Genomic DNA, 13,440 nt, shown 5'->3' with positions numbered 1-13,440 from the left:
CCTTAGCTTAGTCAATGTGGTGTACTGTACATTCAGTTTGCAAAGTATACCCAATCTCATACAAGAAAAAAATACTGTATTTTGTTTGCAAATGATTAGATGATGAAGTCAATGGTGCTTTACTTCTTTCACTATACTAAGAGAAAATTATCTTGCAAAGGAAAAATTATTTTTGGTAAGTGAACAGCCTATTTGCCTTTAGTAAACATAACACCACTTGTGTAAAAGCAAGCTTCTTTCCTGATACAGGCCCCAAGCTCTGCACGCTTCTTTTGCCAAGCAATACACTCAAAATAAAAAAACAAACACTGATAAGCAGCATATTTATTACAGGATTCTGTGTTTTCTCCATTAAAATAAACATTACATGAGAGAAAAGTGTACCAGTGATAGAGAAAGGGCGATGGATTGGATGAACATGTTGCAGGGACAGTAATCTGGACGTAGACTAGAAGTTCCTATTTGACTAGTTCAATATCTTAATTGAGTACAGGTACGCATTAAGCCAATTGGTTAGCATAACAGATAGTCAAGTAAAATTTTCAGATGGAGGAATCAGCTATGACAATATATCACGCTATATACTTAAAGTTTGAATCATCAATATATATGTATTGAATAGAATAGCTATCATATCATAATTAGTGTTGAGCGAACACGGACTGTATTATTCGTGTTCGTACCGAATAATTGGATTTTTTGTACCCGAACACGGACACGGACACTTTACTGTATGTTCGGGTAAAAATCCGTGTTCGGTCGTTTTATTTCCGGGTTTTGCATGCTTTGGCGCTCTTTTCATGGCGGGCTTTCAACAGCCAATCAACAATCGTTTAACTGGTGTGCCTTAAGCCATCCCAGCCATGCCTGCAAATGTCTCAGTAGCTGTGATTGGCCGTCTGAAGCATGTGACCAAGTCTTTATAAGTTCGAGGCAGCCGCAGCGGCGTCATTATGCTGCTTAGATTCAGGGACAGAGCACACATCAACGTGCTGGCTGCTGATTAGGGAAAGATAGGCAGGAAAAAACCATTTGTGTCCGGATAGAATTGAGGGACAGGTCGGAGTGTTTAGGCAGGGCGAGTTGTAGGCATTTTAGGGATAGAGTCTGCTGAATTATATAGGGTCAGTGTCTTCTACAAACTACAATCGATATTGCTGTGTGGGGGGTGGGGTCTGCACTCAATCCTGATCTACGATCTCTTCTCAATCCTGTTAGGGACAGAGTCTGCTGAATTTTAGGGAAACTGTGTTCTACAAACTACAATCGATATTGCTGTGTGGTGTGGGATTGGAGATAGGCAGGTGTCAGTGATCCACATCCATTTTTCTGTGTGTGAGCTGCAGTGAACACAATCTTTTTGGGCTGCAGTGAACACAATCTTTTTGGGCTGCAGTGAACACAATCTTTTTGGGCTGCAGTGAACACAATCTTTTTGGGCTGCAGTGAACACAATCTTTTTGGGGTGCAGTGAACAAAATCTTTTTGGGGTGCAGTGAACACAATCCTTTTTGGTGTGCAGTGAACACAATCTTTGTGGGGTGCAGTGAACAAAATCCTTTGTGGGGTGCAGTGAACACAATCTTTTTGGGGTGCAGTGAACAAAATCCTTTTTGGGGTGCAGTGAACAACATCCTTTTTGGGGTGCAGTGAACACAATCTTTTTGGGGTGCAGTGAACAAAATCCTTTGTGGGGTGCAGTGAACACAATCTTTTTGGGGTGCAGTGAACACAATCTTTTTGGGGTGGAGTGAACAACATCCTTTTTGGGGTGCAGTGAACAAAATCCTTTTTGGGGTGCAGTGAACAAAATCATTTTTGGGGTGCAGTGAACACAATCTTTTTGGGGTGCAGTGAACACAATCTTTGTGGGGTGCAGTGAACACAATCTTTTTGGGGTGGAGTGAACAACATCCTTTTTGGGGTGCAGTGAACAACATCCTTTTTGGGGTGCAGTGAACACAATCTTTTTGGGGTGCAGTGAACACAATCTTTGTGGGGTACAGTGAACAGAATCTTTGTGGGGTGCAGTGAACACAATCTTTGGGGGGTACAGTGAACACAATCTTTGTGAGGTGCAGTGAACACAATCTTTGTGGGGTGCAGTGAACACAATCATTGTGGGGTGCAGTGAACTCAATCTTTGTGGGGTACAGTGAACACAATCTCATACTGAAGGTTTGAGGGTGCTGCCTGTTCCATACTCCCCCTACTCCTCATCTAGCCTTTTAGGGGTACAAACAATAGTAATTGGGGCCTAGTGTGGTTGTGTACGTGTGATATACATACACTTTTTTGGGATCATATTTTCTATTCCGCTATTTAATCAAAAACCTTTGGGGATCAGTTAAATTGGGGGATAGTCTGTGTTGGTACGTGTGAGAGAGATCCACCTTTCCAAGTTGTTGGGGTTCATCTCATACTTCTGAAGGTTTGAGGGTGCTGCCTGTTCCATACTCCCCCTACTCCTAGCCTTTTAGGGGTACAAACAATAGTAATTGGGGCCTAGTGTGGTTGTGTACGTGTGATATACATACACTTTTTTGGGATCATATTTTCTATTCCGCTATTTAATCAAAAACCTTTGGGGATCAGTTAAATTGGGGGATAGTCTGTGTTGGTACGTGTGAGAGAGATCCACCTTTCCAAGTTGTTGAGGTTCATCTCATACTTCTGAAGGTTTGAGGGTGCTGCCTGTTCCATACTCCCCCTACTCCTAGCCTTTTAGGGGTACAAACAATAGTAATTGGGGCCTAGTGTGGTTGTGTACGTGTGATATACATACACTTTTTTGGGATCATATTTTCTATTCCGCTATTTAATCAAAAACCTCTGGGGATCAGTTAAATTGGGGGATAGTCTGTGTTGGTACGTGTGAGAGAGATCCACCTTTCCAAGTTGTTGGGGTTCATCTCATACTTCTGAAGGTTTGAGGGTGCTGCCTGTTCCATACTCCCCCTACTCCTAGCCTTTTAGGGGTACAAACAATAGTAATTGGGGCCTAGTGTGGTTGTGTACGTGTGATATACATACACTTTTTTGGGATCATATTTTCTATTCCGCTATTTAATCAAAAACCTTTGGGGATCAGTTAAATTGGGGGATAGTCTGTGTTGGTACGTGTGAGAGAGATCCACCTTTCCAAGTTGTTGGGGTTCATCTCATACTTCTGAAGGTTTGAGGGTGCTGCCTGTTCCATACTCCCCCTACTCCTAGCCTTTTAGGGGTACAAACAATAGTAATTGGGGCCTAGTGTGGTTGTGTACGTGTGATATACATACACTTTTTTTGGATCATATTTTCTATTCCGCTATTTAATCAAAAACCTTTGGGGATCAGTTAAATTGGGGGATAGTCTGTGTTGGTACGTGTGAGAGAGATCCACCTTTCCAAGTTGTTGGGGTTCATCTCATACTTCTGAAGGTTTGAGGGTGCTGCCTGTTCCATACTCCCCCTACTCCTAGCCTTTTAGGGGTACAAACAATAGTAATTGGGGCCTAGTGTGGTTGTGTACGTGTGATATACATACACTTTTTTGGGATCATATTTTCTATTCCGCTATTTAATCAAAAACCTTTGGGGATCAGTTAAATTGGGGGATAGTCTGTGTTGGTACGTGTGAGAGAGATCCACCTTTCCAAGTTGTTGGGGTTCATCTCATACTTCTGAAGGTTTGAGGGTGCTGCCTGTTCCATACCCCCCCTACTCCTCATCTAGCCTTTTAGGGGTACAAACAATAGTAATTGGGGCCTAGTGTGGTTGTGTACGTGCGAGATACATACACTTTTTTTGATCATATTTCCTATTCCGCTATTCAATAAAAACCTTTGAGGATCAATTGAATTGCGGGATAGTCTGTGTCGGTACGTGTGAGAGAGATCCACCTTTCCAAGTTGTTGGGGTTCATCTCATACTTCTGAAGGTTTGAGGGTGCTGCCTGTTCCATACTCCCCCTACTCCTCATCTAGCCTTTTAGGGGTACAAACAATAGTAATTGGGGCCCAGTGTGGTTGTGTACGTGTGATATACATACACTTTTTTTGGATCATATTTTCTATTCCGCTATTTAATTTAACTGGGCCTCCATGCGAGACCTGTGTGCCTTGTTGCGCTGTTTTGAGTACTCCACCAACATGGCCAGTGGCAATGACGCCGTTCTCAGCTTAACTATCCCACTTCCATGCCTCCTTGAAAAAACAATTCGGGCGATGATGGAAGAGGATGTGGCACAGGATGAGGAGGAGGAGGAGGATGAAGAGGTAACATTTCCAAGGCTTTCAGGGCAGTCATTCGCAAGGGGCTCCGAGGGTGGGTTCCTGCACACGCAAACGCCAGGGACGCAATTGTCCAGCAGGGGCACAGTTCTGGAGGATGAGGAGGATGAGGAGGAGGAGGAGCTGGAGGAGGAGATGGAACCATGTTCACAGCAGGGTGGCACCCAGGCCAGCTCATGGCCATCACTGGTGCGTGGCTGGGGGGATACAGAGGACACGGACGATACACCTCCCACAGAGGACAGCCTTTCGTTGCCTCTGGGCAGCCTGGCACACATGAGCGATTACATGCTGCAGTGTCTCCACAACGACCGCCGAGTTGCCCACATTCTAACTTGTGCTGATTACTGGGTGGCCACGCTGCTGGATCCCCGTTACAAGGACAACGTACCGTCCTTAATTCACTCACTGGAGCGCGATCGCAAGATGCGCGAGTACAAGCGCACGCTGGTAGACGCCATGCTGCTGGCATTCCCATCTGACAGCGGGGCCACAGTGGAAGCACAAGGCAGAGGAGGAGGAGGAGGAGGTCGCCAACGCAACCAGGGCACCGCCAGCACCTCAGAAGGCAGGGTTAGCATGGCCGAAATGTGGAAAAGCTTTGTCAGCACGCCACAACAAACAGCAGCACCAGCAGCTCAGATGGAACGTCTTAGCAGGAGGCAGCATTTTACCAACATGGTGGAGCAGTATGTGTGCACACGCCTACATGTAGTGAATGACGGGTCTGCCCCCTTCAACTTCTGGGTCTCCAAATTGGGCACATGGCTTGAGCTTGCCCTTTACGCCTTGGAGGTGCTGGCGTGCCCTGCAGCCAGTGTATTATCTGAACGGGTATTTAGCACGGCTGGGGGCGTTATAACAGACAAGCGCAGCCGCCTGTCCAGAGACAATGTGGACAAGCTCACGTTCATTAAAATGAACCAGGCATGGATCCCACGGGACTTTTCCGTACCTTATGCAGAATAGCAATGGATACCGACCTTACCCACCCATTGTTCCATTTTTGCTCTTTCTCACTCTTTTGGGGTGTACCCTCATTTAAAATTTTTGAAAAGAAGCAGTGTTGGCTACCTCGTCCTCCTCCTCAGGGCCAGATTAATGTAGGGGCTATTGGAGCTGCAGCTCCAGGCCCCTACCTTTTATATAGGCCCCGGGTTGGCCATATTCACTGTTACCGCTCTTCTGTCACTTGTAAACACAGAAGTCTGGCTTCTATGCTCGCTTCCCCAGGCAGCACCCTCAGAACCTCCCCACACAGCGTGAAGGCCGGACAAGGAGGGACAGTTGGCGATGCATGGATGTGTTTATGGGCTTCAGAGACAGCATCCCATGTTGAATTAGGCATGCATGGCTGCACCCTTCCTCCTCTGGGTGCATGGCAAGGCACGGCCCTTAAGGCCCTTCAAAATCCTCAGCACCAAGCCCATGATGCTGTTAATCCGGCCCTGGTCCTCCTCCACCGCCGCTTCCACCTACACCGCCCATAGGTGTGCGCAGCCTATTGCATTAAGGTGTGCACCCCAAAGTTGAAATACACATGCATGTGTTTGCCAGCAGGGAGAGTAATGTATCGGGGCCATGTACCTGTAGGCAAGGAGAAATAGAGCAGAGCAGGTCCCAGGGAGATCTTTCCCATCTCCTCACTGGCAATGCTATGTGCCCTAGGTGATTAGGGTGTGCCCAGGCACACCCAGCACACCCTGTGCGCACGCCTATGTCACCGCTAGGCTTGTGACGGTATCAGATTTTCATGCTGCGATTAATTGATTAAGGTTTTGCCACGGTATACGGTATTATCACGGTATTCTATTATTAAATTTAAATTATTAAATTTCCACCTCACTTCAATTTCATTGCTGAATTTAGGGGCTTTGGTTCACTTATGCACATTATTATATAGTCAGTCAGTACAGACTCTGTGAACCAGGCCTAAAATAGGTCATCAAGCAGTGTCTGGCCTAACTGGTGATAACTGGTTCTGGCGCTCGGCTCCGATCCGATGGCCTGGTCATTAAGAGGGCAAATCCTTGTGGTCAAGAAGTGGTTAAACCTGAAGGAGGTGTTGTTTATAAATTACTTTACTATTGCTTTAGGCCTGGTTCACATGTATGCGGGTTGGTGGTTCACATTTGCACAGGCATAGCAGCCCATTGATTTGAATGGGCTGCTATGCCCTCATTTTCCGCAGAAAAAAGGTGCATGCAGCATTTTTTTAAAATTCAGTGGCCTTGAAATCCATCCTGCTTTTGCACCATGCGACTAACCTGCAGTTCCTGCTCTGGCAAGCTTTCTGCATTTTTTGTATACGTGGGCACGGCATTTAAAAATAAACAGTTTGCGTGTGCAGCAACGGCAGGTAAGTCGCATGGTGCAAAAGAAGGATGGATTTCATGGCCACTGCATTTTTTTAAATTCTGCATGCACCTTTTTTCAGCTGAAAACGCAGGCATAGCAGCTCAAGCCCATTCACATCAATGGGCTGCTATGCCTGTGCAAATGTGGGCCCCCAACCCGCATACATGTGAACCAGGCCTAAAGCAATAGTAAAGTCATTAATTGGTTAAACCTGCAGGAGGACCGGTGTTTTTATCTATTAATGACTTTACTATTGCTTTAGGCCTGGTTCACATGTATGCGGGTTGGGGGCCCACATTTGCACAGGCATAGCAGCCCATTGATGTGAATGGGCTTGAGCTGCTATGCCTGCGTTTTCAGCTGAAAAAAGGTGCATGCAGAATTTAAAAAAATGCAGTGGCCATGAAATCCATCCTTCTTTTGCACCATGCGACTTACCTGCCGTTGCTGCACACGCAAACTGTTTATTTTTAAATGCCGTGCCCACGTATACAAAAAATGCAGAAAGCTTGCCAGAGCAGGAACTGCAGGTTAGTCGCATGGTGCAAAAGCAGGATGGATTTCAAGGCCACTGAATTTAAAAAAAATGCTGCATGCACCTTTTTTCTGCGGAAAATGAGGGCATAGCAGCCCGTTCAAATCAATGGGCTGCTATGCCTGTGCAAATGTGGGCCGCCAACCCGCATACATGTGAACCGCCAACCCGCATACATGTGAACCACCAACCCGCATACATGTGAACCAGGCCTAAAGCAATAGTAAAGTCATTAATAGATAAAAACACCGGTCCTCCTGCAGGTTTAACCACTTCTGGATCGCAAGGATTTGCCCCTTTAAAGACCAGGCCATCGGATCAGAGCGCCAGGACCAGTCATCACCAGGTAGGCCAGACACTGCTTGATGGCTATATAATAATGTAATGTGGGCTGCTAGGCGTGTGTGTGTGTATATATATATTTATTAGAGCTGCACGATTCTGGCCAAAATGAGAATCACGATTTTTTAGCTTGGAATAAAGATCACGATTCTCTCACGATTCTCTGTGTAACAAAAAAAAAAAAAATTGGGATAACTTTACTGTTACGTTTTTTTTTTTTTTTTTTATTCATTAAAGTCTAATCATTGCGTTTGAAAGACTGCTGCGCAAATACAGTGTGACATAAAATATTACAACAATCGCCATTTTATTCTGTAGGGTCTCTGCTAAAAAAATATATAAAATGTTTGGGGGTTCTAAGTACTTTTCTAGCAAAAAAAAAAAACTGATTTTAACTTGCAAACAGCAAGTGTCAGAAAAAGATCCAGTCTTTAAGAGGTTAAACTTCCTTTCTCCCTGGCAGAGGGAAGGAAAAGATACAAATGTAATCATTTTTGTTTATAGTTAGGAGACTTAATGCTGAAAGGTGTTAGCTGAGTGAGTGAATGAGTCATCCAGCTCACTGAAATGTATCAATTCACAAGTCAGGCAGACTTGACAGAGAAACTCGGTATTTTAAAAATGCCACAATAACAATACCGTGGCTATGCAATACCGCGATATATCGAATTACCGAAAACCGGCATATGTCTAGTCACCGCCACATCCACCACCACCTCAACCTCCCTCCTACTCCATATGGGCCTCGTCCTTCAGAGATGAAGAAGAACATTGTTTTATTTTTCTGTTTTTTTTTGTTGTTTTAAGTTATTTCCCTATCCACATTTGTTTGCAGAGCACTTGCCATGCTCTTAATTACGTTTTGCTGCCATTTGCAGCACTCTAGCCCTTTCCTTTGGTGTTTTAGAGCCATTTTAGTGCCTTAAAGTTCGGGTCCCCATTGACTTCAATGGGGTTCGGTGTCCGGGAAAAGTTCGGTAAAAGTCCGGGACACGGACCCGGACTTTTTTTTAAAGTTCGGCCGAACCCGTCGAACACGGACATCTAGGTGTTCGCTCAACCCTAATCATAATCAGTCTGAGATGGTATTCATATGGAGCAGTTTATGGATGGACGTTACAAGGCAACTGGTTGCAAAGGTTTCTATGTACTTTGATATCTATAGACTGAATATTCAATAATATAAATATTTTCTGTTCATAGGGGCCATCATTTCCCGCATCCCGTGTTATTGAAGTTTGCCAAAAGTTTGTTCTTGAACAAATGTCTTCATATGCCCAGTCTGTACGGCGACAATGTGCAAGTGTTTGCCCTTTGTATGGTGAAGTACCTATGGGAGCTCCAGGACCTGTAGGGCTACCAGGATCACCAGGAGAACCTGTGAGTGTATCAGAAATAAGGAAAATGAAAATTTCATTACATACTGTAAATTATCATACAATTTGCATTCAAATTTTCATTTTCCCGACTTTACCATCTGTCTTTCTTGTTTTTCAGCTGTATCACACTGTCCGTTTTTACTTTATCTTAGACAGTTCACTCCTTCATCTAATTCCATCTACACCTTACAAGACTCTTAAAACATCTTGTATATTTGTTGCCAATTTTTAAGCTTTCCATTAGCTTATAACCACAGCAGTCTGGGGCATGGGCAATCTTTAAAACAGCAGAGCCATTCAAAATACATTTGCCATCAATTTCCACACCAGGTTTGCTCATTTGACATAGAGGACTTAAAAAAAAATGCAATATTGATCTGAAGCCACGCATGCGCATTTCACTGTGTACTCCAATCAGCAGGTTTTACACCTCAGGACATCTACAATGTCTCTTGGCTTCCTAAATGCAGTGGACAACAACCTTAATTATCCGCACAGTTGGGGGAATGATCAATCATCACACTTACATAGTATTAGAGTATAACTAAAAACGTTTTATATTTCTAAATTTGGCAGGATCACGTTAGTAATTACTAATAGCATAAATGTTCTAGCTAAAAGATCAATAGGAATTAAATCAATTAGAGAGATGGATACATATTTACATTAAATAATGTACATAAAACTTTACGTTTATTCACTTACAAATACTGGAGGAGATGTACTAAAACTGGAGAGTGCAAAATTTGGTGCAGCTGTGCATGGTAGCCAATCAGCTTCTAACTTCAGCTTTTTCATTTTAAACAATTTGCTTTATAAATTTGAATTTTGGGATATAAATGTAATACTTTATATATATATATTTTTTAAAAACACAATATTTAGGGTACACCTGGAATCAAAGGTCTGGATGGTGAAGATGGCCCAGAAGGCTTTTATGGTGAAGCTGGAGATCCAGGGAAACAAGGACAAATTGGTATTTATTTTTCTAAATTTTAACCATGTCTGTTTTAGATATAAAGTAATAAAATCTAAAAAAAATGCCTTAAGATGTAGTTTATATTGACATCATTACATCAACTATTCCACCATTATTATTAACTTTTATACTGAAAGAAAAGACTATAAAATTCTATAAAAAGATCTTAAGGTCCCTTTTGTTGTAGGTGAACCTGGGGAGAAGGGCGACAAAGGTCCCAAGGGATATGGGCTCGTAGGATTTGATGGTGACCCAGGACCAAGAGGTCAGTAGTCAAATGCCTTGTGACTGTTTTTCAGAAATACAGTTGTGTGAAGAGAGATAATGCATATAATGCTTATAATGTGTTCTCAGTACTGAAAGCTTTCAGAGCAAGCCTTTCATTTGCTTCTATGATTTTACAGCGTTGGTTTTCCTTAAATTTCTTAGATGTATTTGTAACTTTGTCTAATTGTAGGTTCATGTTTTTTTAGTTCTGTGACTATGCCTGGTAGCTATTTTACAATACGCTGTTTGAAAGCTTGTATGCTCCATGTTTTGTTATAAACACCACCAATACTTACTGCTGCATTCTGTATTGTGTGTGTCCTCATGTGCACAAAGCAATGAATGCAATTGATGCATCAAAAGTCTAAAGGGGTTTAATTGTTTTATGTGGTGATACTAAACAGGGACAAGCAGCCAATACTCTTATCTTGTGTTTCCCTTGATCATGTATTGGTGGGCAAACATTGGCTATTAACTAAACATTTAAACACTTCAAATCATAAACCTCTAGTTTCCACATTATTTTATATGGTGCTCCTAAATGATTAAATCTGTTTTGGTGAACTTTATGAACTTTGCAATTTTACTTTAATGTAAAACTATAGGGAAAACATTTTTTTCATTTTAGATAAAGCAATTGAGGGTTATAACCCCTGTCAAGTTTTGTTTCCCGCCATCTGTGTCCCATTTCATAGATTTCCTTTAAGTTGATATATTCTTTCACCTATTTTCAGACTGCTTAAACCTGTGGGAAATTCTACCAGTATGTTCTGGGTGTTGCCTGTTAGCTCCTCCTCGTTAGATATTCCTTGTGCAGCCACAGTTGTTCTTGCTAAATGAAATATAGAAACATAGAAACATAGAATGTGTCGGCAGATAAGAACCATTTGGCCCATCTAGTCTGCCCAATATATCTGAATCCTATGAATAGTCCCTGGCCCTATCTTATATGAAGGATAGCCTTATGCCTATCCCATGCATGCTTAATATAATGCTCCCATAATGCACAGATTAAAAAACAAACTTTTTTAGGTCTTTATTATGTTTCACAAATGTATTTCAGGTGAAAGGGGTATACCAGGGCTAGCATTTGATGGAGATCCTGGTCTGATTGGTCCACGTGGACACAGAGGACAGCTTGGACATCGAGGTTATACAGGAGTAAGAGGACCACCAGGATCATGTATAACCACTGGCTGTGGAGCTGCTGACCCTACAACTGAGCCTACGGGAGATTTAGAATCATAAACAGCATAATGACCATGGGATGGACTTTTAATGTTGACTCATTGAAGAGTGTACTGTTTATTTCATTGTGAGAGAAAGGCAAAATCATGTGTTACATGTTAGGTTTGTAAATATGCAACATTATGCCCCATACACACGTGCAGATTATCTGCAGACTTTTGTCTGCAGACTTACCTTTTCTATGTAGTGCAAGGGCCTGCCGGATTGCATACAAATTGAAAGTGTTTAGGTTTGACCTCATATTATATGGTTTTGGTAAGTCTGCAGACAAAAGTCTGCAGATAATCTGCACGTGTGTATGGGGCATTACTTGTTTGAATGGGCTAATATTTGTAATACAATGAAAAGGAATTACCTGCTGTGCATAGAAGATCCTACGTGATTTATCACTTAAAGTAACTTATTTAAAACAAATAAAAACAAATACACTCTATATAAAAAACGGAGACCATACAAACCCATGACACAAGAAATGGATGGGTGATTTTTTTGCCATTTTTAGAAGTCCTTATTAATAGAAGTTCATTTCCTTTTTTCTGTTAGTCGACGTGAGTTTGCATTTAGTAAAAGGTCAATAAAATGACAATTTTTAGCTAGTTATCGGAGCAAATAAACTGGAATACATTTAAAAGCCCAAGTTTATTTTGATAATGACGCCTATTGATAACTCTTATAACGCCTTTTGATAACTATTATATAAAATTGGATGAACAGATTTCTCTATAGAAAAGCAGCCAAAGCATTAGTTCTGAACTGTCAGCATTTATGGCCAGATCCAGTGCCGCGACAAGGTCAACCTATGCCCAGGGTGAAGATGGGAAACTGCGCCCCATCCCCTCATTGGGTGGAGAAGACGATGGTGCCAGATGTGGCAAGCTGCAAAATGTTTGTTGTGTTTGTACTATGCAATGAAATAGAGCCAGTAAAAATACTGATATAGGTAAACAGATATGTGGAAAAGGAAAAATGTCCCTGGGGTGGTAATGTCACTAAAATGAAAAAAATGTCCCTTTGTTAGCAGTGTCACTGAAATGAAAAAATGTCCCTGAGTTGGTGATGTGACTAGAATGAAAAATGCCCCTGTGTCAGTGGTGTTACTGAAAAAAATTGCTCCTTTGTTAGTGGTATCCCTGAAAATAAAATGCCTGGTGTCCCCAGAAGTAAAAAATGTCCCTAGATCAGTGGTTTCCTTGAAAAGAAAACTGTCCTTACGTTGATGAGATCACTGAATAGAAAAAATGTTCCCCCTATGTCCACACCCTAACCCCCCCCCCCAGTAAAGAGCTCCCCCCACACCCTAGCCCCTCCAGTACAGAGCCCCCCCACACTCTAGACCACCAGTACAGAGCCCCCCCACTCCTTAGCCCCCCGGTACAGAACTCCCTCCTCCTCCCACCCCCCCAGAATGGAGCTCCCTCACCCAATAGTCCCCACAACAGAGCTTTCCCTCATCCCATCCACCCAGTACAGAGCTCACATCCCCAAATACAGAGTCCCCCCCCCCCCAGGACAGAGCTCCTCCGTCCTCCCGCTTCCAAGTATAGAGCCACCCCACCCCATGGCCCCCAGAATAGAGCTTTCCCTCCTCCTACCTCTCATTTGATGCATGCTGTCATTTGTAAAAAGCACAGGAAACTGCTTTAGAACAAGTGACAGCAGACAACAAGGAGCACAGGGCTAGTGTTGGTGGTGGAGGTACAGAGTAGCGCCATGCTCTAGACAGTAAAAAAAAAAAACGCCCTGCTGAGAGAAGTTACACTGTAATCGGTCCTGTCAGTGAAAGGCATGAAAAAAGGGAGCACCCAGTGCGCGACCCCTTTGTACATATAGCAAGCGCCAAGACCAAGGGCCCCTTCTGCCACCCCCTTGTTCTGGTCCTGGTCAGATCATATAGGCACCTGTAAGATTTGTCCATATATAAAGGGATTACAAAACACATTTATATCCGCCCCTCCAAAATCAACATTAAATTAAGTTACAGGATGCAAGTTGTAGAAGTGTTTGCATGTCTTTTGTAAAAGGAGACAATAACATTACCGTCTCCAAAAATATGGCAGA

General features: G+C 42.9%; 1 protein-coding gene across 1 annotated transcript in view; it reads left to right on the top strand.

The window, feature by feature from the left end:
* LOC309551884 (uncharacterized protein) overlaps positions 1-11,382 on the top strand; it is a gene marked incomplete at both ends in the record, with an annotated part of 45,003 nt that extends 33,621 nt beyond the window's left edge. Inside the window, 4 exons of the mRNA XM_082252599.1 lie at positions 8,713-8,889; positions 9,774-9,864; positions 10,055-10,132; positions 11,198-11,382. Of these exons, the coding sequence (XP_082108725.1) occupies positions 8,713-8,889; positions 9,774-9,864; positions 10,055-10,132; positions 11,198-11,382 (531 nt within the window). The remainder of the gene's footprint in view (positions 1-8,712; positions 8,890-9,773; positions 9,865-10,054; positions 10,133-11,197) is intronic.
* Positions 11,383-13,440: the final 2,058 nt, after the last annotated feature.

Source organism: Pelophylax lessonae (assembly GCF_965119305.1).
Source record: "Pelophylax lessonae genome assembly, chromosome: 3".
Classification (NCBI taxonomy): Eukaryota; Metazoa; Chordata; class Amphibia; order Anura; family Ranidae; genus Pelophylax; species Pelophylax lessonae.
Note: the sequence above shows the minus strand (reverse complement) of the source record. Positions and strands in the feature narration are given on the sequence as shown.